Genomic DNA, 26,025 nt, shown 5'->3' with positions numbered 1-26,025 from the left:
TTAAGACTCGGCTCGGACGTGTCTGGAACTTTTCCGGTCGGCGTGTAAGAACGGCCATTAAAGGGGAGGTGCCGCGGGCAGGGACTGCGGCTCGTGCCAGCTCGTCTCCTTTAAGCGCCGTTTCCGTCGGAGGGGCCGTGTACAGAGCGCCCACCCGCGCCATGGCGCCGGCTGCCGGGCTCGCGCTGCTGCTGCTGCTGCTGCTGGGCCCGGGCGGCGCCTACTTCCCCGAGGAGCGCTGGAGCCCGGAGTCGCCGCTGCAGGCGCCGCGGGTGCTGGTGGCGCTGCTGGCCCGCAACGCGGCGCACTCGCTGCCCGCGGCGCTGGGGGCGCTGGAGCGGCTGCGGCACCCGAAGGAGCGGACGGCGCTGTGGTGAGAGCCCCGCAGCGGCCCTCGGGTCTGCCTGGCTCCTCTTTGCACGTGCTTGGCCCCGGCCCGGGCCCTGCCCCCCCGGGACCTGCCTGGCTCCTCCCTGCCCCGCCCCCCCGGGGCCTGCCTGGCTCCTCTTTGCACGTGCTTGGCCCCGGCCCCGCCCCCCGGGGCCTGCCTGGCTCCTCCCTGCCCCGCCCCCCCAGGGCCTGTCTGGCTCCTCCCCCTCCTACCTGTCCCCTTGCTTCTCCATGCCCCACCCTTTACCTAGGGCTTGCCTGGCTTCTCCTCCATCTACTTGTCCCCTGCCCTGCTCCTGGGGCCTGCCTGGCTCCTCCCTATCCTTTCCTGCCCCACCCTGTCTGAGCCCTGTCTGGTTCCTCCCTCTCCTGCTCCTGGGGCCTGCCTGGCTCCTCCCCGCCCATACCTGTCCCTTGCCTCGCCCCATCCATGGGGCCTGGCTGGCTCCTTCCTGCCTCTCCTTGTCCCCTGCTCAGGCAGCAGCAGTAGGTTGGCATAAATTAGCATGCCCCGATCCTGGGTCCTTCCCCCTCCCAAATTCCTTGTCCCCCCCACCTGCTTAAGTCTCTGGAAGGGAGCTTGGGTGGGAGGCAGGAGGGGTTAGACCAGGGTTTCCCAATCTATGGGTCAGGACCCAAATATGGGTCGCCATTACATTTAAAAAGGGTTGCCAAGTGTCTTCCCAGGTGGCTCTGCCCTCTCTTTTCTCCCCATTTTTTAATTGCTTTGGGTCACCAAGTCTTCCTGAATTGTAAAAATGAGTACCCATTTGGAAAAGGTTGGGAACTGACTCTGAGGGAATGTGGGTGAAGAAGGGCAGCTGGGGTTCAGGCTCTGGGTGGGACAGAGGATTGGCATTCAGAAAGAAGCGAAGACTCTGGGAGGACGTTTGGGTGCAGGAGGGGGCAAAGGTTGTAGGCTCTGGGAATTTGGGGCCAGAAGAAGTGTGGGGGGAGAGTGTAAACTCTGGGAGGGAGTAGAGAATACATTAGGATGGGCTGTGTATCTGAGACATTCTCTCTGGCAGTCACTCGTGAGGGGTTGGGCTCTCTACTCTGCTGCCCTGCAAGTTCCCCCTTCTTCCCTATGTCTCTACAGCCTGCCTGCTGCTCCTGAGTGATTTAGATTTACCTGGGGGACCCCCGCCATCACCACTACCACTACCATTGGCAGCACAGTGAGGCTAGAGCAGTTTCCTGCCTGCTCACTCTACACAGCTGCTGGCACTTACAGCTCTTGGGATAGGGCGATGTCGCTGCATGCGGGCAGCAGGCAAGTCTAGGGATGTGTGCAGGCTGGCAGACTGGACTGGGGAAGAGACCCAGACTCAAATGTTGGTGGATCAGGGGCCCTGGGCCAGGGCTATTCCTGGTGTCTGGGCACCATGGTCTCATGTAACTCAATGCCTATGGCTGGCGTGGCTTGGGTCCACCTTGGATTTTCTCCCCTTGCTGCACTAGGGGCCCTGCAGTGACTTTGGGAGCTGGTGAGACGCAAGTGACTATCTTCACCTGCTTTCACTTGCACTTTGCTGGGGCCTGTCTTGAGAACAGGCAGAAGTCCAGCGAGACCCCAGGCTGTTTCCTGTTCAACCACTATCATACTATTATGTTCTTATGATGGTTCAGTTACCTTTTCTAGGCTGCCAGTTAGCACTTTAAATCCACTTTGGCCCCTGTGAAACACTTGCCACCATAGTGTCTGGGCTTTAACGGTTTCATGTGCGTCTAGCCAGGGCTCAGTGCCACTAGACATGAGTAGAACATGGCTGTTACATGGATGAGCTGGGCAGGTGGTGTTGCCAGCAGGGAAGGTACCTGCTCTGAAATTCCCACTGGTGTTTGCCTTACAACAGAAGGAAACAAAAGGGGTGCATCTAGACTGGCAAGATTTTGCGCAAAAACTTGCCAGCTGTCTACACTGGCCACTTGAATTTGCGCAAGAGCACTGACTTTGTAATGTACAAAATCAGTGCTTCTTGCGCAAATACTTTGATGCTCCCGCTCAGGGATAAGCCCTCTTGTGCAAGAATACTTGTGCAAGAGGGCCAGTGTAGACAGGCACCTTAATTTTTTGCGCAAGAAAGCCCGATGGCTAAAATGGCCATCGGAGCTTTCTTGCGCAAAAGCGCATCTATACTGGGCACGGATGCTTTTGCGCAAAGGCACTTTTTGCGCAAAAGCATCCGTGCCAATCTAGACACTCTTTTGCAGAAATACTTTTAACGGAAAAGTTTTTCCGTTAAAAGTATTTCCGCAAAATCATGCCAGTCTAGACGCAGCCAAGGAGTTACTGCAAACTAGGGATTCTATCTACTACATGATTAGTTGATAACAGAGGAAGCTTCAGTCACAGCTTGCACCAAGCTACTGCCCGCTGTTGCTCTGCAGCTTAAATATAGTAAGAGCTGGGCAGGCAGACAGCCCGGCTCCTACTACACTTAAACTTCAGAGTCATAGTGGGAAAAGGTCCTGGACCTGGCATGAGCCAAACTGAGTCCAGCAGCCCTTGTTCCCTGCTGTGATCCCCCACAGAGGGGTGCTATTGGAGCAGCCTTTGTTTGTGGCTAGCCCCAGTCATCATGGGCAGGGCTGCTGAACCCAGGGTTATGAGTTCAATCCTTGCAGGGGCCATTTAGGGATTTGGGGCAAAAATTCATCAGGGATGGTACTTGGTCCTGCTGAGAAGGCAGGGGACTGGACTCAATGACCTTTCAAGGTCCCTTCCAGTTCTAGGAGATAGGTAATCTCCATTATTTTTTTTTTTAAAAGGAATAGGGATGTTAAGTTGGTTAATTGACTAACCTCATGAAATTTCATCAGTTAGTCAAGTATTTTATAGTCCCTGGGGGCAGGGGCAGCAGCCGGGGTATCCGAGGCAGTAGTTCGGGGTGCCAGGCAGGAGCTGGTCTGCGAGGGGAGCCAATTTAAAAACCAGCTCCCCAAGCGGACTGGCTGCCTGTTGCCCTGTGCTGCTGCCTCTGAGAAGGTTGCAGTAGTCCCTGTCTGGGGGCGTCGGAGCTCCTGGACACAGTGTGAGCCAGGCTGCCTGACCTCCCAGCTCCTAATACACTTTAAATGCAGAGCAGCAGCAAGGGTAGGTCCCGAGCCTGTCACAAGCCGGGACTGAGCCAGGCTGCTGGCCAGCCTACTAAAAAATTTACTGGCAGGAAGAGGGGGAGAGAGGAATGTGTGTAGTCTATAGCATGAACCTATAAGCTTTAATCTGATGAGGTTCAACAAGGACAAGTGCAGAGTCCTGCACTTGGGACGGAAGAATCCCAAGCATTGTTACAGGCTGGGGACCAACCAGCTAAGTAGTAGTTCTGCAGAAAAGGACCTGGGGATTATAGTGGATGAGAAGCTGGATATGAGTCAACAGTGCGCCCTTGTAGCCAAGAAGGCTAATGGCATATTAGGTTGCATTAAGAGGAGCATTGCCAGCAGATCCAGAGATGTCATTATTCCCCTTTATTCGGCTCTGGTGAGGCCACATCTGGAGTATTGTGTCCAGTTCTGGGCCCCCCACTACGAAAAGGATGTGGACGCATTGGAGAGGGTCCAGCGGAGGGCAACCAAAATGATTAGGGGGCTGGAGCATATGACCTATGAGGAGAGGCTGAGGGAGTTGGGTCTATTTAGTATGCAGAAGTGAAGAGTGAGGGGAGATTTGACAGCAGCTTTCAGCTTCCTGAAGGGAGGTTCCAAAGATGCTGGAGAAAGGCTGTTTTCAGTGGTGGGCAGAACAAGGAGCAATGGTCTCAAGTTACAGTGGGGGAGGTCTAGGTTGGATATTAGGAAAAACTGTTTCACTAGGAGAGTGGTGAAGCACTGGAATGGGCTACCTAGGGAAGTAGTGGAGTCTCCATCCCTAGAGATTAAGTCTTGGATTGACAAAGCCCTGGCTGGGTTGATTTAGTTGGGCTTGGTCCTGCCTAGAGCAGGGGGCTGGACTTGATGACCTTCTGAGGACTTTTCCAGTTCTATGATTCTAATCAACTACACTATTACATCCCTACATTGCTCCAGTTTCCCTTGCAGGGCATGGGGGAAAGGGCCAGAATGCCCCTACTTAGTGTCACTGTTGGGGGGTTTTTTCAGGGTGGCAACAGACCACAATGTTGACAACACGACAGCTGTGCTACGAGAGTGGCTGATAAATGTGCAGACCTTCTATCACTCTGTGGAATGGAGGCCCATGGAGGAGCCCAGGTGAGACCCTGCTTGAGAGACTGTTACCGGCACCTGGCTAACTTTACCTGCTGATGAATCTGCATTCACTGGGAAGAGAGACAGCTGCTCAAGTTTATTTATTTCCTCAGCAGAAGGGTAAATTAAAAGGTTGGCTTCTTGGTTAAAGGAGGGGAGATGCTGGAAAGGACCTAGCCTGGGTCTGTGAAAGGCTGGCCCTAGACCAGAAAGAAGATAGAGTTTGTTGATAATCCTTGTTTCTTTGAGGCATATGACTATTTTTGTTAAGTTTCATCTTGGCCTCACTGGACTCTATGGCTACATTTACACTTCAGGCTTCATGCACAAGAACTGTTTTGCGCAAGAGTTCTTGCGCAACAGTGTATCCACACAGCCAGGTGCTTTTGCGCAAGAGATGTGCTTTTGCGTAAGAGCGTCCATGGCAGTGTAGACATTCTCTTGCGCAAGAAAGCTCTGATGGCCATTTTGCCCGTCCACACTGCCTTCTTGCGCAAGAGCTCTTATTCCTTGTGGGAAGAGGAATAACTCTTGCACAAGAAGCTCTCTGTTCTGATGCCATACTGTACATTTACTTGCTCAAGAATGCGCATGCAGTGTAGACATAGCCTAAGTGGGGATGAGAGAATGACTGAGCCACCTTTGTCCTCATGAAATGCCCTGACTCCCTCTCCACCAGTGGCCTCCCTTGGTCTCTCGGACATGCTCTCTGATGGGGGAATGGTTGGCAGGGATGGGAAGATAGTTAATGCAACATTTGCTCCAATTAGGAAAGTCAAGCTGCTCTGCTTTGTAACTATTAGAGGCCCATCGCGGTCATACAGCCTTGCAGACCCGTCTGTAAATTACTGAACAGATCGAGTCTCCAAATGCTTTTGAGGCCCATATAAATTCTTCACTGTTCTTATTTATTTAATATATATGGAAAAAAATCAGTTTGCCCTTTTCAAAACCTGCAGGCCCTGAGGAGACAGCATTAAATGCTTCCTTATCTGATCTGTCTTGTGGTAAAAGATTCAGGGTCCTTGTCACTTGGGATCAGTGTGCTGGAGAGCAGGTCAGGGCTCTGATATGAATCACTGTTTGTGGTGGATTTGATTGGCTGCTGTTTGATATTGGATTGTTCAGAGATGCTCATAAACTGGTGGGTGAGAACAATCGACTGCTATATCAGTCGCTTACAGAATATCCTCTATGTGCAGTGTTAGCCCAGGCATTGAATTGGGTCCATGCAGACCAATAAAATACGTCTATCGAATACCTTCCCTTTTCTTAGAGTCTTAAGGGCCTCCATGACATTACTGAGCAGAAATCTTGCTGTTGTCTATGGAGAAGACTCCCTAACCAAATAGGAAGTCTATTAGGGTATGTCTACACTAGCTCGTTAATTCGAGCTAGGTAGGCAACTCCGGTTGCCTGATTTGCCTACCCAGCTCGAATTAACGAGCTAGTATAGACATACCCTTAGTTCTTTGATAGAAGGCGGCTTGGGCTGCATTGTGCCTAAAAGAGGGCAAGGTGGTTTCTGCAGTTAGCTTGCCTTTCACCTCTCAATTATGACACTTGTGCTCAGTTCATTCCAGCTATCCTTTTAGTTCCGCATATCCATGTCATGTAACTTGTAGGGAAGGTGGAATGCAGCTACAACTTTAATTATGGCTTAATTCCTGGCAGGTCCTATCCGGATGAGGAAGGACCAAAGCACTGGTCAAATTCTCGCTATGAGCATGTGATGAAGCTCAGACAAGCAGCCTTGAAATCTGCCAGGGACATGTGGGCTGACTACATCTTGGTAAGAAAATCTCCCTGCCTTATGAGACCCTTTGGTACTGTGGTCCAGTGATTTTCAGTTTTCAAATCAAGTGCACTCTGAAAACGAGTAGTCCTGTGGCACCTTAGAGGAGGATTGGGGAACCTTTTTGAGTCAGGGGCCACTGACCCACAGAAAAATCAGTCAGGGGCAACACACAAGTGAGAAGCAAAAACACCCCCAAACAAACCCTCATTGTCATGTTCCCCGACTGAGAAGCAGAAAGACATTCTCCACATTCCCCTCATACACCAGAGCCTAGGAAGGCCCAGGCTAGTAAATTTTGTGTGCTTCAGGCCTTCTGAGGGGCAGTAGAGGGGCTGAAGTGCTGGGGAAGAGCTCTGAGCCTTGGGGGCCGGTTCCAGGGAAGCTGGGGGCTGCATCTGGGCCTTAGGTTCCCCCCCGCCCCCCACCCTGCTGCCTTAGAGACTAACAAATATATAGAGGTTGGATCTCCCTGATCTGGCAATATTGGGACCAGAATGGTCCTGAATAAGAGAATTTTCCAGACCAGGGGAGGTGTCCCCTGCCACTGGCCCCATGCCTCTGGCTCCCTCTATGCCTCCCCAGCCAGGCTGCCCAGCCTGCTGCTGCTGGCTCCCAGCCCTGGGTTGTCATGGATGTCCTGGGCTTCTCCAGTCCCTAGCCCTGCGCTGCCAGAGGTTGCCGGGGATTAACCAGCCCCTGGCCCTGTGCTGCCATAGGTTGCTGGGGTTCTCGGATCTCCAACCATGTGCTGCTGCAGGCAGCTAAGATTCTCCAGCATTCGCTTTGCACTGCTGCGGTCAGCCAGGCTTCTTCAGCCTCCAGCCCCATGCTGCTGCAGGCTGCTGGGGTTGACTGGCGTCTGCACTTTTGTGGGGCTCTGGCCCCGCTGCCCCTGGCTGGGCTGTTGGTCCTCCTACCGTTAGGCTCGTGGGCTCTTTGGTCTAGGAGCATTCATGGTCCAGCCATATCCTGAGCGTCTCACATCCTCAGTCTTCTGCTACAACACTGCTGCACAATCCACACACTGCAAATCTGCGTCCTGAGCCCATCATACTCCCAACACCCCTGCCCTGAACTGCACCCTCACATCCACAAACCTGTTTGCTCAGCACCCCAACAGCCCCTTCCCTGAGCCAGAAGCCTCTTCTCCGCTTCTTCCTGCACCCAGAGCTTGCACCTTTCACCCCTTCCCACACCCAAATCCTCATTCCCACCTCAGAGCCTGCTCATTCCATCTCAACCCAGTGAGAGTGAGTAAGGGCTGGGGACAGCAAATGATGGAGAGGAGGGAAAGGGAGAGGGTGGGGCCTCTAGAAAGGGGTGGGATCTTCGGGCTTGCCCTGACATTTAAAAAGTGATCTTGGGTATAAAAAGATTGAAGACACTACCATAAAAAAAATTTAATTTTCAAATTTCATGTGAAATGTAAAAATATATATTTGCCTTTTGACGTGTAGGGGTACTGGTTTGGTTGGTGGGGAAGCCAAAGAACAATGTAGACAGCATAGCTGAGTGGAAGAATGACTTCTCATATTTTGATCACAACTTGTTAATGCATCCCAGAATCATGTTGGCTTTTTTTGCAACAGTGTCACTCTGTTGACTTATATTTAGCTTGTGGTCCACTATGACCCCTAGATCCCTTTCTGTAGTACTCCTTCCTAGACAGTCGCTTCCCATTCTGTATGTGTGAAACTGATGGTTCCTTCTTAAGTGGAGGACTTTGCATTTGTCCTTATTAAACTGCATTCTATTTACCTCAGACCATTTCTCCAGTTTGTCCAGATCATTTTGAATTATGACCCTATCCTCCAAAGCAATTGCAACCCCTCCCAGCTTCGTATAATCTGCAAACTTAATAAGCGTCTTCTTTATGCCAATATCTAAATCGTTGATGAAGACACTGAACAGAACCGGTCCCAAAACAGACCCCTGCGGAACCCTGCTTGTTATGCCTTTCCAGCAGTTAACTATTCTCAGAGAGTAGTTATTATCTAGCCAGTTACACATCCACCTTATAGTAGCCCCATCTAAGTTGTATTTGCCGAGTTTATAGATAAGAATTATTATTGTGAGACCATATCAAATGCCTTACTAAAGTCTAGGTATACCACGTTTACCACTTGTCCCTTATCCATAGGACTCATTTTCTTGTCAGAGTGGTTTGACATGATTCGTTCTTTACAAATCCATGCTGGCTGTTACCAATCATCTTATTAACATCCAGGTGTCTGCAGATTAATTCTTTAATTAATTACTTGTTCCATTATCTTTTCTGGCACAGAAATTAAACTGACTGGTCTGTAGTTTCCTGGGTTGTTCTTATTTTCCTTTTTATAGATGGGCACTATATTTTCCCTTTTCCAATATTCTGGAATCTCTCCTGTCTTTCATGACTTTTCAAAGATGCTAGCTAAAGGCTCAGATACTTCCTCTATCAGCTCCTTGAGTATTGTAGGATGCATTTCATCAGGCCCTGGTGATTTGCAGACATCTAACTTTCTAAGTGATTTTTAACTTGTTCTTTTTAAAAAAAATTTATCTTCTTAACCTACCCCCTTCCCACTAGTGTTCACTGTGTTAGGCATTCCTTCATCAGACTTCTTGATGAAGACTGAAACAAAGAAGTCATTAAACATCTCTGCCATTTCCAAGTTTCCTGTTACTGTTTCTCCTTCCTCACTGAGAAGTGGGCCTACCCTGTCCTTGGTCTTCCTCTTGCTTCTAATATATTTATAGAATGTCGTCTTGTTTCCCTTTATGTCTGTAGCTAGTTTGAGCTTGTTTTGTGCCTTTGCCTTTCTAATCTTGCCCTTGCATACTGTATTGTTTACTTGTTGTGAAGTAGTGGAGGCGTGCTGTCTGCTCTATAACCCAGTGTGGTATGGTGGTGCCTTGCTGGTTGCTGGGTTTGGGCAGTAGGTGACCTCCACTGGCGGCTGTTTGTAGCACGGCCCAACAGGACAGCGGATGAGTCACTAGGCAAGGGTCTCACAACCTGTCCGACAGGTTGCCTCCCAGGGAGAGAGACAAAGGGAGAAAGGCGGAGACCAGCTCCTGTCTGGGGGAGCAGGGCTAGAAGAGAGTCAGTTTCTGTCTGGAATCATGGAGGAAGCAGCCTAAACAAGGGGGCCTGGGATTTAGGGGCCCAGTCTTCCCCCCCATCTCAAGGGGGGCTGAGGCATCCTAGGCCTGGCCCTGTAACTAGATTACATCTGTGCTGTGCTGCATCCTTGGAGAAGCAATAAACTCCCTCAATCCTACTGGCTGGTGGAGTCTGTTCGTGCCACTGCGAGGGTGCAGGAGTCGGGGGAACCCCGACGCGTCATCAAACTTGTATTCATCCTTTGTAATTCGTCCTAGTTTCCACTTTTTATATGACTCCTTTTTTATTTTTAGATCATGCAAGGTCTCCTGGTTAAGCCAAGGTGGTCTTCTGCCATATTTCCTACATAGTAGAATAGCTTGCTTTTGGGCCCTTAATAATGTCCCTTTGAAAAACTGCCAACTCTCTTCATTTGTTTTTCCCCTTAATCTTGCTTCCCATGGGACCTTACCTACCAGCTCTCTGAGCTTACCAAAATCTGTCTTCCTGAAATCCATTGTCTCTATTTTGCTGTTCACCCTCCTACCGTTCCGTAGAGTCATGAACTCTGATTTCATGATCACTTTCACCCAAGCTGCCTTCCACTTTCAATTTCTCAACTAGTTCCTCCCTATTTGTTAAAATCAAATCTAGAACAGCTTCCTCCCAGTTGCTTTTTCAACCTTCTGAAATAAAAAGTCTTCAGTGCAGTCCAAGAACTTATTGGATAGTCTGTGCCCTGCCGTATTAGTTTCTCAACATATGTCTGGATAGTTGAAGTCCCCCATCACCACCACCTGCGCTTTGGATGATATTTAGTTTTTTTTTTTTTTTTTTTTTTTTAAAGCCTCTTCCACTGGGATAGGTGGCCTGTAGTAGACCCCTAGCATGACATCACCTTTGTTTTTTAGCCTAACCCAGAGACTCTCAACACATCAGTCTCCTACATCCATCTCCACCTCGGTCCAGGTGTATACATTTTTAATATATAAGGCAATATCTCCTCCCTTTTTTCCCCTGCCTATCCTTCCTGAGTAAGCTGTACCCTTCTATACCAATATTCCAATTGTCAGGGCTCGATCGTGGTGAAAACCACTCGCCAGCCCTGCACTGCGCATGTGTGAGATCTGAACTGCACTGCACTCAACATGCACGAACCGCCGGTGAATGGGGCGACTGGCTGCAACTACTCGCCATGGGCGAGTAGATAAGCGGATTTGTCAAGCCCTGTCAATCGTGTATTATCCCGCCAAGTCTCTGTGATACCAACAATTTCATAGTTGTATTTATTTATTAGCACTTCCAGTTCTTCCTGCTTATTACCCATACTTCTTGCATTCGTATATAGGCATCCTAGATACGGATTTGATCTTGCCTCCCAGTTCTGCCTTGTCACTCCTTTTTCTCTGCTATTATAGCCCACACTCCCTTCCATTTCCGACTTATCTCCCAGGTCTCCATGTTCTTCACTTACCTGTGGGCTTTAGTCACCTGTCCCCGTCGAACCTAGTTTAAAGCCCTCTTCACTAGGTTAGCCAGTCTGTATCCAAATACAGTCTTCCCCTTCCTCGAAAGGTGAACCCTATCCCTACTTAGCAGTCCTTCCTGGAATAGCATCCCATGGTCAAGGAAGCCAAAACCCTCCTGGTGACACCATCTTCGCAGCCAGGCATTCACCTCCAGCATGCACGTGTCTCTGCCAGGGCCCCTGCCTTTGACAGGAAGGACCGAAGAGAATACCACCTGCGCTCTGAACTCCTTTACCCATACTCCCAGAACCCTGTAGTCACTCTTGATCCTCTCACTGTCACACCTTGCAGTATCCTTAGTGCCCACATGGATGAGTAGCATGGAGTAGTAGTCAGAGGGCCGGATAATCCGTGACAATACCGCCGTAATGTCTCAGATATGGGCACCCGGCAGGCAGCATACCTTCCAAGATGACATGTCAGGGTGACAGATGGGTGCCTCCGTCCCCATCAGAAGAGAGTCTCTGACCACCACTACCCTACGTTTCTTCCTCTCAGTGGTGGCAGCAGGTCTCCCAGCCTTGGGGGTACGAGGCTTCTCCTCCTCTGCTGTAGGGGGTGTATCCTTATCTCCTGTATCAAGAAGAGCATAACAGTTTCCTAGTACCATGGTGAGAGGGATGGGAGCAGGGGTGGAGCATTGCCTGTTGTCAGAAGTAACCCGCTGCCAGTGTCCACCTTTAGTCATCTCCTCCTCCACCAGTGGTGTCAGCAGTCTTGTGTCCTGGGACAGCTACCTCAGCTGTCACCACATGAATACTATCCAGGAATTGCTTGTGGGTTCAGTTGCGCCTCAATCTAGCCACCTTCTGTAGCTCTTCCACCAGCTGCCTGAGAGTTTCCACCAGCGGGCACCTTTCACACTGGATGGTCCCCCTAGCCTGGATATCAGTAAGTGGGAATTGCAAGCCACAGTCCCTGCAAAACCACACCAGGATCTGGGTAGAGACATCCATGGTCAGGTGGCCTGTCTGGCTACAAGTGCATATGGAGGAGACAGAAGCAGTGCTGGCACCAGTGTTGCGGGTCTTCTTGACCGTAGTAGGCCTCCATCTTTCAAACGCCCCTGTCTGCTTCGCTCCCCTGGTTGCTCTGCCTCTGGCTTTTAAAGCCTGCTTGCTGAGGTCAGGCCTACCCCCTCCTTTTTGGATATCTGATTAGTGTCCATCAATTCTTTCCCATAGATACTGTCTAGTTTGGCCAATGTACGTGGCAGAGGGACATTGCTGGCATTTGATAGCGTAGATCACATTAGTGGATATGCAGTTAAATGAGCCCCTGATGTAGTGGCTGATGAGCTTGGGTCCAGTGATTATATTGCTTGTGTAGATGTTGTTGCACTTCCTTAGACCTGCTGAGGAACAAACCCAGACGGAGGGTGGGCTGAAGCAGTATTGTTTTTGGTGGTGTTTATCGGTACAGATCCTTAAGAGTAAGGTGATTCTCATACGCCCACACAATACATTCAGGCTGGTAGTTTGGAGGCAGGCTGCAAGTGCAGTGTAGATTACTTCTGATTTAGCTGGTGGTTGGAGTGCTGATCAGGCATCAGCTTCCCAGAGACTCAACCGTAATGTCCCTTCAGATCTGCAGGAGGCTTTACTTTCTCTGGGCCGGTCTCAGGTTTCTGCTGTGATGTTACATCTTGTCCAAGAGAGAGAGCGAGCTCTACTGGCCTCTTCTCAGTTAATTTATTTGCTTTCAGGGTTGTTGTTGGCCTTAAAAGTCAGAGATCCTAAACTGCCTTGGATTGGTTATTTCTCACTCACACCTCACATGTATTCCACAGGTTATATACATATTCATAATCAGAAAGGGTGGGAAGGAAGTGGGGCAAGAAAATTTGGATTTGAGGTGATCTTACCTTGCACTTAAATTGGAAAAGTGAACTTGTGCTTAAAAAGGTTGAAGGCCACTGCCATAGAGACTGTCCAGTTTGGCCAATATACATGGCAGAGGGCCATTGCTGGCATTTGACAGACATATATCCACCAACTTATACCAGAAATCTACCAACCACTACACTTACCTTCATGACTCCAGCTTCCATCCAAGTCACATTTCTCAGTTTGTTTATAGCCAAACCCTAAGATACAGCCTGATTTGCTCCAGTCCCATAGACAGACAGACACCTACAGGATCTATATAGAGCATTATTAAAACTGAAATACCCACGCGGAGAAGTGAAAACACAGATCAACAGAACCAGAAGAGTACCCAGACGCGAACTCTTTCAATACCGGCCAAGAAGAAAAAACAGAATTCCACTTGTCATCACCTAGGATGTGTCTAGATTACACGGTTTTGTCGACAAAAGTATACCTGTATCTACACTACCGCCGAGTTCTGTCAACATAACATCTGTATCTGTCGACAAAGCCTCTGTCGACAAAAACCTGTAGTCTAGATGTACCCCTACAGCCCACAACTTAAGCCCCTCTAATGCATTCTCAACAATCTACAACCTGTCCTGGAAAATGGCCCCTCGCTTGCACAGGCCTTGGGGGGAAAGGCCAGTCCTTGCCTACAGGCAACCCTCTAAGCTCAAACAAATTATTTCCAGTAACTGCGTAGCACACTTCCATCATAATAATCTGGGAACCTATCCCTGCAAACAGCCCTGGTACCTCTGCTTCACTCCTTCTCTGAAGCCTCACCCTGCTCGCTCCATCTCCCTTCATTTCCCATCCTCACTCACTTTCACCAGGCTGGATTAGGGGGTTGGGGTGGGGGGACTGGGGTTGGGCCAAGGGGTTTGGCGTGTGAGAGGGGCTCCAGGCTTATCTCAGGGTGGAGGATTGGGGTCTAGGAAGGGTTTCAGGGTGCAAGCTCTGGAAAGGAGTTTGGGTGCAGTGGGTCTCACATCTGGGGTGGGAGGTTGGGTATAGGAGGAAGTTCAGGGCTGGGACGGGTTCAGGGAGCAGGCTGTATTTGGGCATCATTTAACTGAGATGGCTCATTCCTGCCCTTGCCCTGCACCACTCCTAAATGCAGCTGGCATGTACAGCAATGGCTCCATGGTGCCATGTGCCGCCCCCCATCTACAGGCACTGAGCCCACAGCTTCCACTGGCCTCAGTTCCCCATTATTTATCAATGAGAGCAATAGGAGTGGTGTCTGCAGGCAAAGACAGCATGTGAAGAACCCCTGCTCTGCCTCTCTCGGGCTGCAGGGACATGCCAGCCATTTCCAGGAGCAGCAGTTACCATAGGGACAATTACTCCAGCCATGACAGATTAGGCATTTTAGAACTCACTACTCAAATAATTAAATTTAAGCGTAAGAGAGAAATGAAAGTTATGAAATGCACAGACCAGTCAAAAACCAAAATTACTTTTTTTACTACTTACAAAGTGTTAACACCACCACCCACTCCACACGCACATGTGTTGGGTCAGGACATGAGTGTGTACTACAGACACACACACTGGCTACGTCTACACCGGCCCCTTTTCCGAAAGGGGCATGCTAATTTTAAACTTCGTAATAGGGAAATCCGCGGGGGATTTAAATATCCCCCGCGGGATTTAAATAAAGATGTCCGCCGCTTTTTTCCGGCTTGTAGAAAAGCCGGAAAAGAGCATCTAGACTGGCCCGATCCTCCGGAATAAAGCCCTATTCCGGAGGATCTCTTATTCCTAAGTACCTTCCACATCCTAAAGACTTAGCCAACCAAACAGTGGGTACTTAGAAAAGGTGTAAATTGTTCTTATTGTAACATGAACACTCTAATTCGCTATTTTTTCCTCCTTTCTTCCCCCCCCCCCCCCCCATCTCCTATTTATTTTGGAACTGGACTTTTAATACTCCATTCATATGAAGAAGTGAGTTGTACCCATGAAAGCTCATGGTACCATAAACATGTTTTGTTAGTCTTAAGGAGCTCCTAGACTATTCATTTTTAAAATTTTTCCAGTTACAGACTAACTTGGCTTACCCCTCTGAAGGATTTATACAGCAACAGCTTGAGGTAGAGAGCACCTGGCTGGTATCGGGACTGGATTGTCTGTATTAGAATTGACTCTGCTTGTTGTCTCTCTTTCCTGTTTGCAGTTTGTGGATGCAGATAATCTCCTGACAAACCCAGACACTCTGGGTCTGCTGATGGCAGAAAACAAAACTGTTGTGGCACCCATGTTGGACTCTCGTGCTGCCTATTCTAACTTCTGGTGTGGAATGACCTCACAGGTAGGAGGAAGCCTGAGCTTTTGACCTGTGTTCCTTTCCCAAGCCCTATGTACAGCAGGACTTTGCCCACAGGATCCATTGCATGCATAAGCAGCTCCCTGCTGCCCCCTCTCATAAGGACTCCTGCAAGAATCTCTTTTTCTCCTTTGTAGGGTTATTACAAACGCACTCCTGCCTACATTCCCATTCGAAAACGAGAGCGCCGTGGATGCTTTGCTGTCCCCATGGTGCACTCCACTTTCCTGATTGACCTGCGGAAAGAGGCCTCCCGGGACCTTGCCTTCTACCCACCACACCCAGACTACACCTGGTCTTTTGATGACATCATTGTCTTTGCATTTTCCTGCAAGCAGGCAGGTGAGTTAATGGATATTGCTGCTCATGGGCTTCTTGCTAGCATACTCTGGGTGAGTAGCTCTGCTGTGGATTGACATATGCGAAGCCTTCAGTCATTGTTTTCTGCAGCGGGATGAGGTTGTCTGCTGTGTTGGTGAGGATTAGTCAAAAGGATGGTATTGAATGATAGTGGGGTAGTGAGAGAAAAGAAAACATTAATGTAGATTAGTGGTGGGTAACCTGTGGCCCAACAGGAAAATCTGCTAGTGGATCACAGGACAGTTTGCTTACATTGACCATCTGTGGACATGGTCTCCTGCATTTCCCACTGACCGTGTTTGCTTTTCCTGGCCAATGGGAACTGTAGGGAGTAGCAGATCATAGGGACATGCTGGGTGCTGCTTCCCGCAGATCATATTGTCCAGGAATGGCAGCCACTAGGTGATGTGGGGTGGTGCCTGCACGTGCTCAATGTAAACTGTTTTGTGGCCCATGAGAGAAGTCTGCTGGTGCAGGCTGCCTACCACTGGTTTAGATCAGGAATGGGGAATTTCAGGCCTGGGGGCCAAATGCGGCTCATGGCTTGCCTGGATCTGGCCCCAGAGGCTGGAGCACACACATTCTACTTGGCTGCCCCCCTCCCCCCAGCTCTGCTGTGTAAGGGGAATATGGAGAGTGTCTTTCTCCTAATTTAGGGGCCACATCAATGAGGAGTTGGTTGGTTGGTTTTTTTGCTTCTCATTGGTGTGCAGCCCTGGATTGATTTTTTTTTTTCTGTGGATCAGCGTCCCCTGACCCAAAAAAGGTTCCCCACCCCTGGTTTAGATGCTCTGGATGCACCTTTGAAAGTAGTATTTCTTTTAACACCAAACAAGACAAATGCATACAAATGGGGAGGGAGAGAGAGAGAGAGAGAGAGAGAGAGAGAAAATGTAGTCTCTGTCTCTTCTAGGCTTATGGAGGATTTTGTTTCTGGTTTTCAAACTTGCTGCTGGGAAATCTGGCAAACTTTTACTAGTGTTGGTCTATTTAAAGAATTGCTTTTAGTTGCTTCTCTGGTCACACCAATGTAATGCAAAAGTGGGTTTTGAGCAGTGATCTACTAGTATCTGTTCACTGTGTGTTTTAACTTCAGAAATCCAGATGTTTGTATGCAACAAAGAGATTTATGGCTTCTTGCCAGTGCCACTGAGAGCCCACAGCACCATGCGGGATGAGGTGGAAAGCTTCATGCACGTGCAGCTGGAGATCATGGGTAAGGGCTGAATTCCAGCAGAAGCCAGAATATGCATAAGCTTGGATGGTTTTCCTTATTCCCTCTTACTTCTGACTGTTTGAATTTGGGACCTGCCTCTGTCCTGGGGATTCAGCAACAGTTTCCCCAAACCTGCTGGCTGGACAGAAGGAGGAAAAGATGGTGAAGAACTGTTAAAGCAGAATGTCTAGAATGGTAGTTTCTATGGAAGCTCTACCTCAAGTGATTCCACAACACCCTTGGTCATGCTTGGAGCAGCTCATGTCTGCTACAGGCAATGGGAGAGCAGCATGGTGTCTTGCCTGTTGACATTTGGGTAACTTGTTCAGCTCCTGTGGTTGCTGTCTGCCTACTTAAAAACAGAGAGTGTTTCTTTCTGACTTCACTCTGTAGCTTTTTCCATTAACCTCTGAGGCCTCTCGTCTCCTGTCATTGCAGCTTGCCACATAGGCGCCTATTTCAATTTCTCCCCCCCTACCCGCCCTCCTTGGCCTCTGGTGTCTGCAGGATCTGTATGGCAGTGCTCAGTGCTTTCTTTGTAATGGTACTGCCCGGTATTCAGTACCGGCACCTCCAGACGCAGTACCAACACCTTCAGAGTTCAACAACTTTCCCTTGGAGTAACCAGATTTTTTTTTTTTAACAAAAGAAGCACTGGCAGTGCTCACCTACACAGTTGTGTGTGAAGTGCTCTGAACTGTGCTGTTTACAGTAATAGGAAGAGTGCTGGACTCCATACTTTCTCCCCTGGGTACATTCCTAGGTAGACTCACAGTATCTCTTTGTATCAGTCTTGGCTGCACAAAGATTCTTTTACTAAAGGGAAAAGTCACATACTTCACTATCAGCACATGGGGGCTGATTCCTGGCCATTTTAATATTATACCTTTGAGTAATGCAAGAGGGGTTGCCCAGGTCACAAGATAACTGTTTTTTAAAATAGCTTTTACAAATCTGAGAATTTGGTGCCAAAGGTTTATTTCTCTGGTTCCCCTCCCGCTTGGCTGCACACAGCTATCTTCAGCTGCACAAACTGGTATTCTCCTTACCTTTAGAGACAGAATATTTCTGTAAAGACAGCAGTTTCCTATTCAAATCTGCCTGCAAACATTCTGTAATTGCCTGAATGCTTTTAACTCACTCTTTAACTTTTCCTTTTGGGGAACCTCTTCCTACAAGATGAAAAGCCTAAAGAAAATAATAAATAAGACAGTGGAGCATGTCAGTCAACAGGACTGATAAGCATAAGCATCCATGCTGGGCGCTGGTGGAAGACTAGTAGCAAGAAGGGATGTAGGAGATCAGTTGTGGAATAGAAAATTAGAGGATCCTTTTGTTTCTCAAGTCCCAGTAGATTGTTGGTAACTGGCTACTTTGTGGTAATTTTGTTTGGAGGTCTGTTCCCAGTGCACTAGCTGTGCCCCCATTTGGAGTAATGTGCACTAGGAGAGGTTCTTTCTGCTTTGAGTCTGGACAACAATATCTTACAGAAACCCATTTACATTCATCATCTCGGTTTTCCCTTAGTGAAGAACTCCCCAGTAGAATCTTCACAATACCTGTCCATCCTGCCCAAGATCCCTGACAAGATGGGCTTTGATGAGGTGAGTCAGAACTCTGCTCCATGCGGGCATGTTACTGAGATGAGATGTCGTTTAGTTTGCACAAGCTGAGCTTGCAGACTCTAATGCCTGAGCTGCAGTGCTGAAGGGTATCTCTTCCCTTGTATTCAGTGCAGGATGCACCAAGGTTGCAGTTGAATTCTTGCCTGCCAGGGTTTGGTAGAAACATTCCTGCAGATTCATTGCCATGGGTTTTATTTCCTCAGGTTTTCATGATTAACTTAAAGCACAGGGCTGATCGACGAGAGAGAATGCTGCGGACGCTGTATGAGCAGCAGATTGACTGCAAAATCATTGAGGCTGTAGATGGAAAGTGAGTGCACCCAGATAACACACATGTCCAGTCCAACACCTGATAATAAGGATCTAGGATATGCCAATGGGGATTCTTGGAGGCGGACTTATAGAGGAGGCGCTAATGCTGTCTCTCGGAAATGAGGGGGAAGCAGAGCTTGGTGAAGAGGAGGAGGAGCTAGATGCTGTGGGTGTCAGTGTTTCCTAGTCACTTAATGCAAAGTCCTCTATCGTATGAAGGCCCTTGTGGATGGTATGGCTTTGCCTCCCTTTATCCCACCCTGTGAATGGACAAAGAGGCTGTTGAGTAAATAACCTATATAGTTCATCTAGTAATATCTTCTGTGCCTATGCACACAAGCCACATCAGGGTGAGGAAACAAGATAATAATTGTGTAGTGCCCTGAGCTGGTACCAGAACAGCTGTTGTAATGACCTGCATGTCTCTATTCTTTGTAAACTGGCTATGAGAATGAGCATCTTCTGTTTCCCATCATCAGTTCTGCAAAGAGAGAGGCCTACAATAAAGTGGCCTGGAGATGATTCCTTGAGGAGGGAAGCTGCATTTGTGAGCATTAGCAGAGCAAAGCCAGGTGCTGCTTCATGCTGACAAGGAGGCATTAGCTGCACTGTGTTTGTCTGCAGAGCCATGAACAGCAGTCAGGTGGAAGCCATGGGGATTCAGATGCTGCCAGGATATAAGGACCCATATCATGGCCGTCCACTTACCAAAGGGGAGCTGGGCTGCTTCCTTAGTCACTACAAGATCTGGAAGGAGGTAAGTCTATACTCTCAGGAGAGTTCCTAGGATCTTGGTGCCTCTGACCCCTTCAGGGCACTTCTTTTCTTTGGATGCAATAGCCAGGCCAGGAACTTTTGGATTTCTGTTCCAGCTATGATACTCCCATTGCCAGAATTCCCGCTGCTCAGCAGGGTTTTCTGTAGTATGAAGGATAAGTAGAGACATAGAGTCGTGGGGGCAGGAGGTGGGGATGGCTGATGCTTAGGGCCGTCCAAGGACTCTCATCATCCCTGCAGGGAGCAGGAACTCATTTGCTGATACTGTTATTTCAGCTGGGTGAGAGAAGTTTAGAGGTAGTGCCTTGTGCTGGCGTTTGGGTTACTGTGTGAGCCACAGTAGGGATATTTGTACTCTACATGTTGAGAAAAGTCTTGCAGTTCTCATTCATTGTTATGGATAAGATTATATCATGGAGTAAAGGTGATGGGGCGGTGTGTGTGTGATCCCTTGTGCCCCCTTCTGCCCCCCACACAATACCGTGGACGGGAAGGGCTGGCCAGCAGCTGGATGGAGGAATAATGCAGAGGGAAGAGGAGACTAGCATCTGCAGCATAGGTCTAGCTCCATACACTCACCAGCAGTAGTGGGGGAAGTGGAGCAAGGCAAACCAGCTCGCTCTGCTCTTCCGGTGCACCACTCCAGGAGATGGGGCAGGACGCCCTTGCATCCACCAGCAGGAAGTGGAGTGATGCAGCTGGAGCTGCATTGCTCTGCTTCCTCCCACCACTGCCAGTGAGTGCAGGGAGAGGGAGCAAACCCCTGTTGCAGGTTTCAGATCCCCATCCGTCCTAGTCTCCTGAGTAGTCTCTATTGGGGAAAAGGTATGGAAAGGGAATGGGGCAGGGGGCAGAGTAGGGGTGGAGAGTTGAGGCCTGGAGTGGAGGGTTTTTTTCAGCCCTTCCTTAGACCAGAGGGAGTAGTTACATGGCTGGGGGTCTCTGAGCTTCCCCTCACCAGTTGTTTCTGTCATGGAGGTCTCAGTTTCCATGACTTTCAGAGACCTCCATGATGTTTTCCTCTTCAGCCACAGTGGAGAGGCCCACAGTTCTCAGCCTATACAGGTGGCAGGGGATGCTGCATCAGAGCTCGGGTGCTCTCCCTTCCCAGCTTGGGCTTCAGTTGTCCCTCCCCTGCAAGCAGGCCTCCCCCCATTATTTTTAGCAAAAGCTGCAAACAGGCAATAGACTTCCATGAATTTGTTAATTATCCACAACCTGTCCATGACTTACTAAAAATAACAAAAAATCTGAATCTTACTCATGAATGATGGCTAGGTATGCCTAGAGGTGGTAAAAGAGAATATATTTGAAGAGGTTGGGAGGCAAGAGAGAGCTAATTCCTCAGCACTAGAAGTCAATAGATACCTGTGCTGTAAAAGGAGGTGATAAATTACATGTCATGGGGAGTGGGGTGAAGGAGAACAGGAGTTTATGGTTCTCTGATTTGGCTGTGGCAATTCTGTTCTGCCAAATTGCTAGATTGTGGAGCGAGGATTGGAGAAATCAATTGTGTTTGAGGATGACCTGCGGTTTGAAATATTCTTTAAACGACGGCTGATGAATCTGATGTATGACCTGGAAGAAGAAGGTCTGGATTGGGACCTGATGTAAGTGCAGAAGATTAAAATACTATATAGATGTTCTACAAGGCATCCCTGAGCTCTTTATGTTGTACAATACATAAATCCTGCCCCGAAGAGCTTGCAATCCAAAAGAGAGAAGAGTAAAGGGGGACCCTAACCCTGGGAATTCCACAGTGGGAGGGAATATGCCCTTTTGATTATTATTAACTTGCCTAATGTAAGCATTAGGAAGAAATGACTTTGGAAAGAGCATTGAATAAAGAAAGGTTGAAACAGTGATAGCTGGGAATAGAGATCACTGATTTCCCTATTACAACTCTCAGGCTCAGCCTGGGTGCTGCTGAGAATGCTGAGCTGTGCTCTGTTCAGATCATAGGCGCACCCGCTGATTACTACATAAGATTTCCTGTGCCACAAGCACAGCATCAGCAAGGATCACATGCCATGTTAACCAGGAAGTGGCTTTATTTTTATGCTGGAAGTGGCTTCCCTGTGCTACAAGGGCATTTGCCACTTCTGCTCTCCACCTGTGGTCACTGATTCCATGCATGAGGAGTTGATAGATATTTTTAAGGCCAGCAGGGACTCTGACGATCATCTAATCTGACTTCCAGCAAAACAGTCAAGGGGAATTCCACCCATCTTTTCCTGCATGAGGCTCTATCTCCTGCTTTAGCTAGAGCATAACTTTTCAAAAGACTCATCCTTGTGCTGCTGTCTATCTTCCCCCAGTTACATTGGAAGGAAACGAATGCAGGTGGAGCATCCAGAGAAGTCTGTGCCTCATGTGCGGAATCTGGTGGAGGCAGATTATTCCTACTGGACTCTAGCCTATGTGATTTCACTACAGGGTGCCCAGAAGCTGCTGGCAGCTGAGCCACTCTCCAAGATGTTGCCTGTGGATGAATTCCTTCCGGTCATGTTTGATAAACACCCTGTGTGAGTCTGCAGTGCATCCTGGGGCCTAGTGCTGGGGGAAGAAGCGTGTATCAACCTATAGGATGGGCAGTGTGTGAAGGGGCTCCTGGAGCACCATATTCTGAATTGAGAAGCCTGTTGAAAACAGAACTTTGAACAAACACACTCTTTGCTGCTGTTTCAGCATTAGTTGTAGATCGCGCTTACCAGAGAAAACCCCCTGTGTTCTGAACTAGGGATGTTAAAATGCATATAATTATAATCATGTAACTGCTGAAATTTTCAGCGGTTACATGCTGGGAAGGGCAGGTGGGATCCAGTCTGTGCAGGGAACTGTCTTAAAACCAGCTTCCCACATGCACTGGCTCCCACCTCCGCTACTCCTGCATGTAACCATGCACATTAACCAATGAGCCAAGGCTCATGAGTTAACTGTGTAAATGGTTAAATTTTCACATCCCTATTCTGGACTTGACAATGAAGCCGTGCATATCCCAGTAGTAGCGTATGGAGTGCACTTGAGAATACAGCATTTATCCTGTTTGTTCCTGGAAGCAGCATGAGAACTTGTTGCAGGAAGTTTGTAACTAGAACTGGTTTCAAAATAGTTATTGTTCCCATGAAAAATTAGAATGATAACTAGTATTTTTCTTGATATTTTTCTTAAAGTTCTTTGGGTATTTTTGAACTATCGGAACTCCTTGTCTTCGTCACGATCGTTTTTTTGATGAATACCTGAGAAACTTGTGTAAAAAGAAGACACTTCCTGCAGTGTTTTATATATTTGACAAAAAATCCATTTGTTTAAATGCCAGAAACTTTGGTTGGCTCTAGGATGGGCTATTGGAGTTCCTGAGACTGCTTGAATGGATCTCTCACTCACTCATAGGCAGTAAGGACTCAAGTGTGCTGAAGCCTATTGTTAGTTGGCTGGCTTGATCACCTTACTGTGATTTCTGGGGCACCTGGCACTGGCTCCTGTCTCAGAAGATAGATTACAGGGCTAGATGGATCTTTAGTCTAATCCAGTATGACTGTTCTTGTATGAAGGGACTGATGATCAAGTGGGCCACCCAGCCCTGTCAGTGAGAGCTGACTTCACACCTTAAGAGCGTCTTGCTCAATGCTGCCTCGTCCAAGCAGTGTGTTTCCCTGACTGCCCTAGGCTTGTTCCCACATGGCAGAGTCTGTGTTCTGCAGCCTGACTATGCCCCAGGAGGCTGGAGCTACTTAGAGGTTTGCAGAGGGCTCTAAAATACTTATTTAGTAGGAATTGTAAGATCTGCCATGTGTTCCACAGCTGCTGTCCTTTTAGGGAAAGACAAAAGTTCTTGAAAGATGAATGTCCCTTTCTTTGGAGAGGGCTGGAGGGATTGTGGGGGAGAAGTTTCAGTAAGCTGGTATGTGGTTTGAATGCTACAGTGAGCGGTAGGAGGATGAGGGGTATCTGGAGCAAAACAGGGTACTTAGAGGGATTAATGCACTGTGGTGGGAGGCTGAAGATGAATTGTAGGGTAAGCATAGAAGACATGACCATCCCCCCCCCTTTTTTTTCTAAATAGCTCTGAATACATGGAACACTTTGAAAATCGGAATTTGCTGGCCTTTTCGGTGGAACCACTGCTGGTTTATCCAACACATTACACTGGCGATGATGGCTACATCAGTGACACTGAGACCTCTGTGGTTTGGAATAATGAGAGAGTAAAAACTGACTGGGACCGTGCCAAATCCCAGAAAATGAAAGAACAGCAGGAACTCAGCAAGGAAGCCAAGAACTCAGACGTGCTCCAGTCACCTCTTGACAGTACAGCCCGGGATGAGCTATGACCAGATCAGGCCCTTTCTAGTGAATGGATGAAGGGACTGATGGTGATCAGGAAACGTATGTGTTGGGGCAGGGATACAAAGCAGGAAAAAAGGTATAGCAACGTCCTTCCATAGAGATTACTGAGGCTTCATTCTATGTCCAAAAATATAATGAGAAAGTCACTTAGATGACAAAAGCCAGTGAGGGTTATGGCTGAAGTTCTGCTGGCCTCTGCTATTGCAAAACTCTGTGAGGGGATGCTGATGAAAGTCAGGTTTGCTCTGTCCATCAAATCAGCCACTACTCCGGTACAGCATAGATCCTTACACAGTGGCTCGTTGTAATGGGGTTTTATTCTTTGGTTTAGGAAATTGGTATTTGATAAGACATTGGTCTTCCTGCCTCTGTTGCCATGTGTGTCTGCAGTAGTAAGGGGTATCATGAGCAGGGATCTTAGTTTTCTATGTTGTTTTTTTAAACACAAAATTCTCGAATAAATTGCGGGGGGAGGCTTAGATTTTTAAAATAGATGCTGAACTTTAGCTTCCCTAGCCACAATATAGATATCAGTTGAACACAATGTTTATTGATATATGTATAGTTGTAAAATGTTTTACTGTTGTCAATCGCTCTGCTGTTTCAGCTTTCTTCATTTCTTTTGATTCAGTTTAAAGTTTACTCTGTTCTACAATTGTCTGCTTTAGAACATCTTCTGCATTGTTGCTGCATACAATACAGAGCAGAATGTTGTCCTTAACATTCAGTTTGTCCTTATCAAACTCAGTGAGATGGTATTTAAGGGAGATTTGACTTTTAAAGTTTTCAACATATTTGCATAAATTATGGGTACAGGGTAATGTGAAATTGGAAATGCATTGAAACATGACCCCGCTATACACTGAGTAATCTCTGTATGCTACAAGCAGTTTATTGCAGTATGTTTTAGCTATGTGAATGTCAAGTGCATTCAAAACTCAACCACAGGAGGGGGAAGTTGTGCATATGGAAAAAATGAGAGTTGTACTTCCATTAAAATTTAGGTTTTTATCTCAAAATGTAAAAACACAAATTCCACATTCTCCCTCAGCAGATGGATTTCTGGGATCCCTGTTTTATGACCCTTAAATAGTCCCTTGCATTTATGCAGGGAGAAAGAGTGAGATGGTGCCAGGTCCTACTCTGATAAAAACTTCAACTATCTCCTTCACAAACAGTCCAGAATGTAAGGGAAGGAGCAGAGCAAGAGCTTCCCTCCTGTGAACACAAACTTGTATTTTTATCTCTGGCTGGCTTTATAGTCCTAGAACATGAAATCTTCTATTGATTAATTAGGCAGCAGTGGTACAAGCTTCCTTGGGCTGTGTAACCCATGACTGGGAGGAGCCCTAGAAATTAGAAGAGCCTGGTCTCTGTGGTCCTGTCACTTCATGGTTTGTGCTGAGGGAGGTCTGGTACTGACCATTCTGAGTCCCTGTCCTAGGAGCTGACATGAGAACACTGACTTTCCATAGACTATTAAAGGTATAGCCATTGCTGGGGTGGGTGCATTCGTAGCTGTGACCAGAAGAGAGGCTATGAATCCTCAACCCGTGCTTGGTGTTTCCAGTCAGATTCATCCTGAAGTAGCATTAGATCTACTTCTAGCAAAGTGCTTCCAGTTTCCAGTGCAGCTTCCACAATGTTGGCTTGAGGGATCCTCTAGGAAAGAAGCTGTGTTGTCTTGCAGGAAGACAGAGTGACTGCCTGCTTTCACCTGTATCTATTTTTCTCCTTCAGGGGGAGACTTTCAGTGAGTAATTTATTGTGTCTGGCCCTCTAATCCCTGTTTCATCTGCGTGATTACGGCTGAGGGTTAGACTGATGAAATGCCAACAGGACCAAAGTCTATATTCTGCATAGCCAAAACAGGGTTTCTCGCAACACATTTTTTGGTGGCCAGTTGCATCCACTAACTTTTGCTAATGTCAGCTCTGATAATTTTTCCTAAAGTTAATTAACTATGCATATGTACATGTTCAAATCATTGTACCATTATTTATGTAAGGTTTCTTTGCAGATGCAATAATAAAAAGAATGTACAGTTGTGTCTATTCCTTACTGGAACAAAACAGAATAGAAACACAAGGTGCTCTGTGTCTTGTCTTGTATGCTTTGGTTTTGTAATTGACTTGTTAGCAATTAAATCTGTTACTGTGGAAAATGTTAAA

At 47.9% G+C, this 26,025-nt stretch overlaps 1 protein-coding gene across 1 annotated transcript; it reads left to right on the top strand.

Moving 5' to 3' along the window:
* The first annotated feature begins 16 nt into the window (after nucleotides 1-16).
* COLGALT1 (collagen beta(1-O)galactosyltransferase 1) lies at nucleotides 17-26,025 on the top strand. The gene is made up of 12 exons (XM_075902456.1): nucleotides 17-373; nucleotides 4,492-4,602; nucleotides 6,274-6,391; nucleotides 15,065-15,199; nucleotides 15,352-15,556; nucleotides 16,671-16,790; nucleotides 18,318-18,394; nucleotides 18,619-18,725; nucleotides 19,352-19,484; nucleotides 20,987-21,114; nucleotides 21,823-22,029; nucleotides 23,571-26,025. Exons 1-12 carry the CDS (start codon nucleotides 162-164, stop codon nucleotides 23,836-23,838), a joined length of 1,821 nt encoding a protein of 606 aa, XP_075758571.1. The 5' UTR covers nucleotides 17-161; the 3' UTR covers nucleotides 23,839-26,025.

This window comes from Pelodiscus sinensis, chromosome 19 (genome assembly GCF_049634645.1).
Source record: "Pelodiscus sinensis isolate JC-2024 chromosome 19, ASM4963464v1, whole genome shotgun sequence".
NCBI classification, from domain to species: Eukaryota; Metazoa; Chordata; order Testudines; family Trionychidae; genus Pelodiscus; species Pelodiscus sinensis.
The sequence above is the reverse complement of the archived record's forward strand: the minus strand, read 5'-3'. Positions and strand labels throughout refer to the sequence as shown.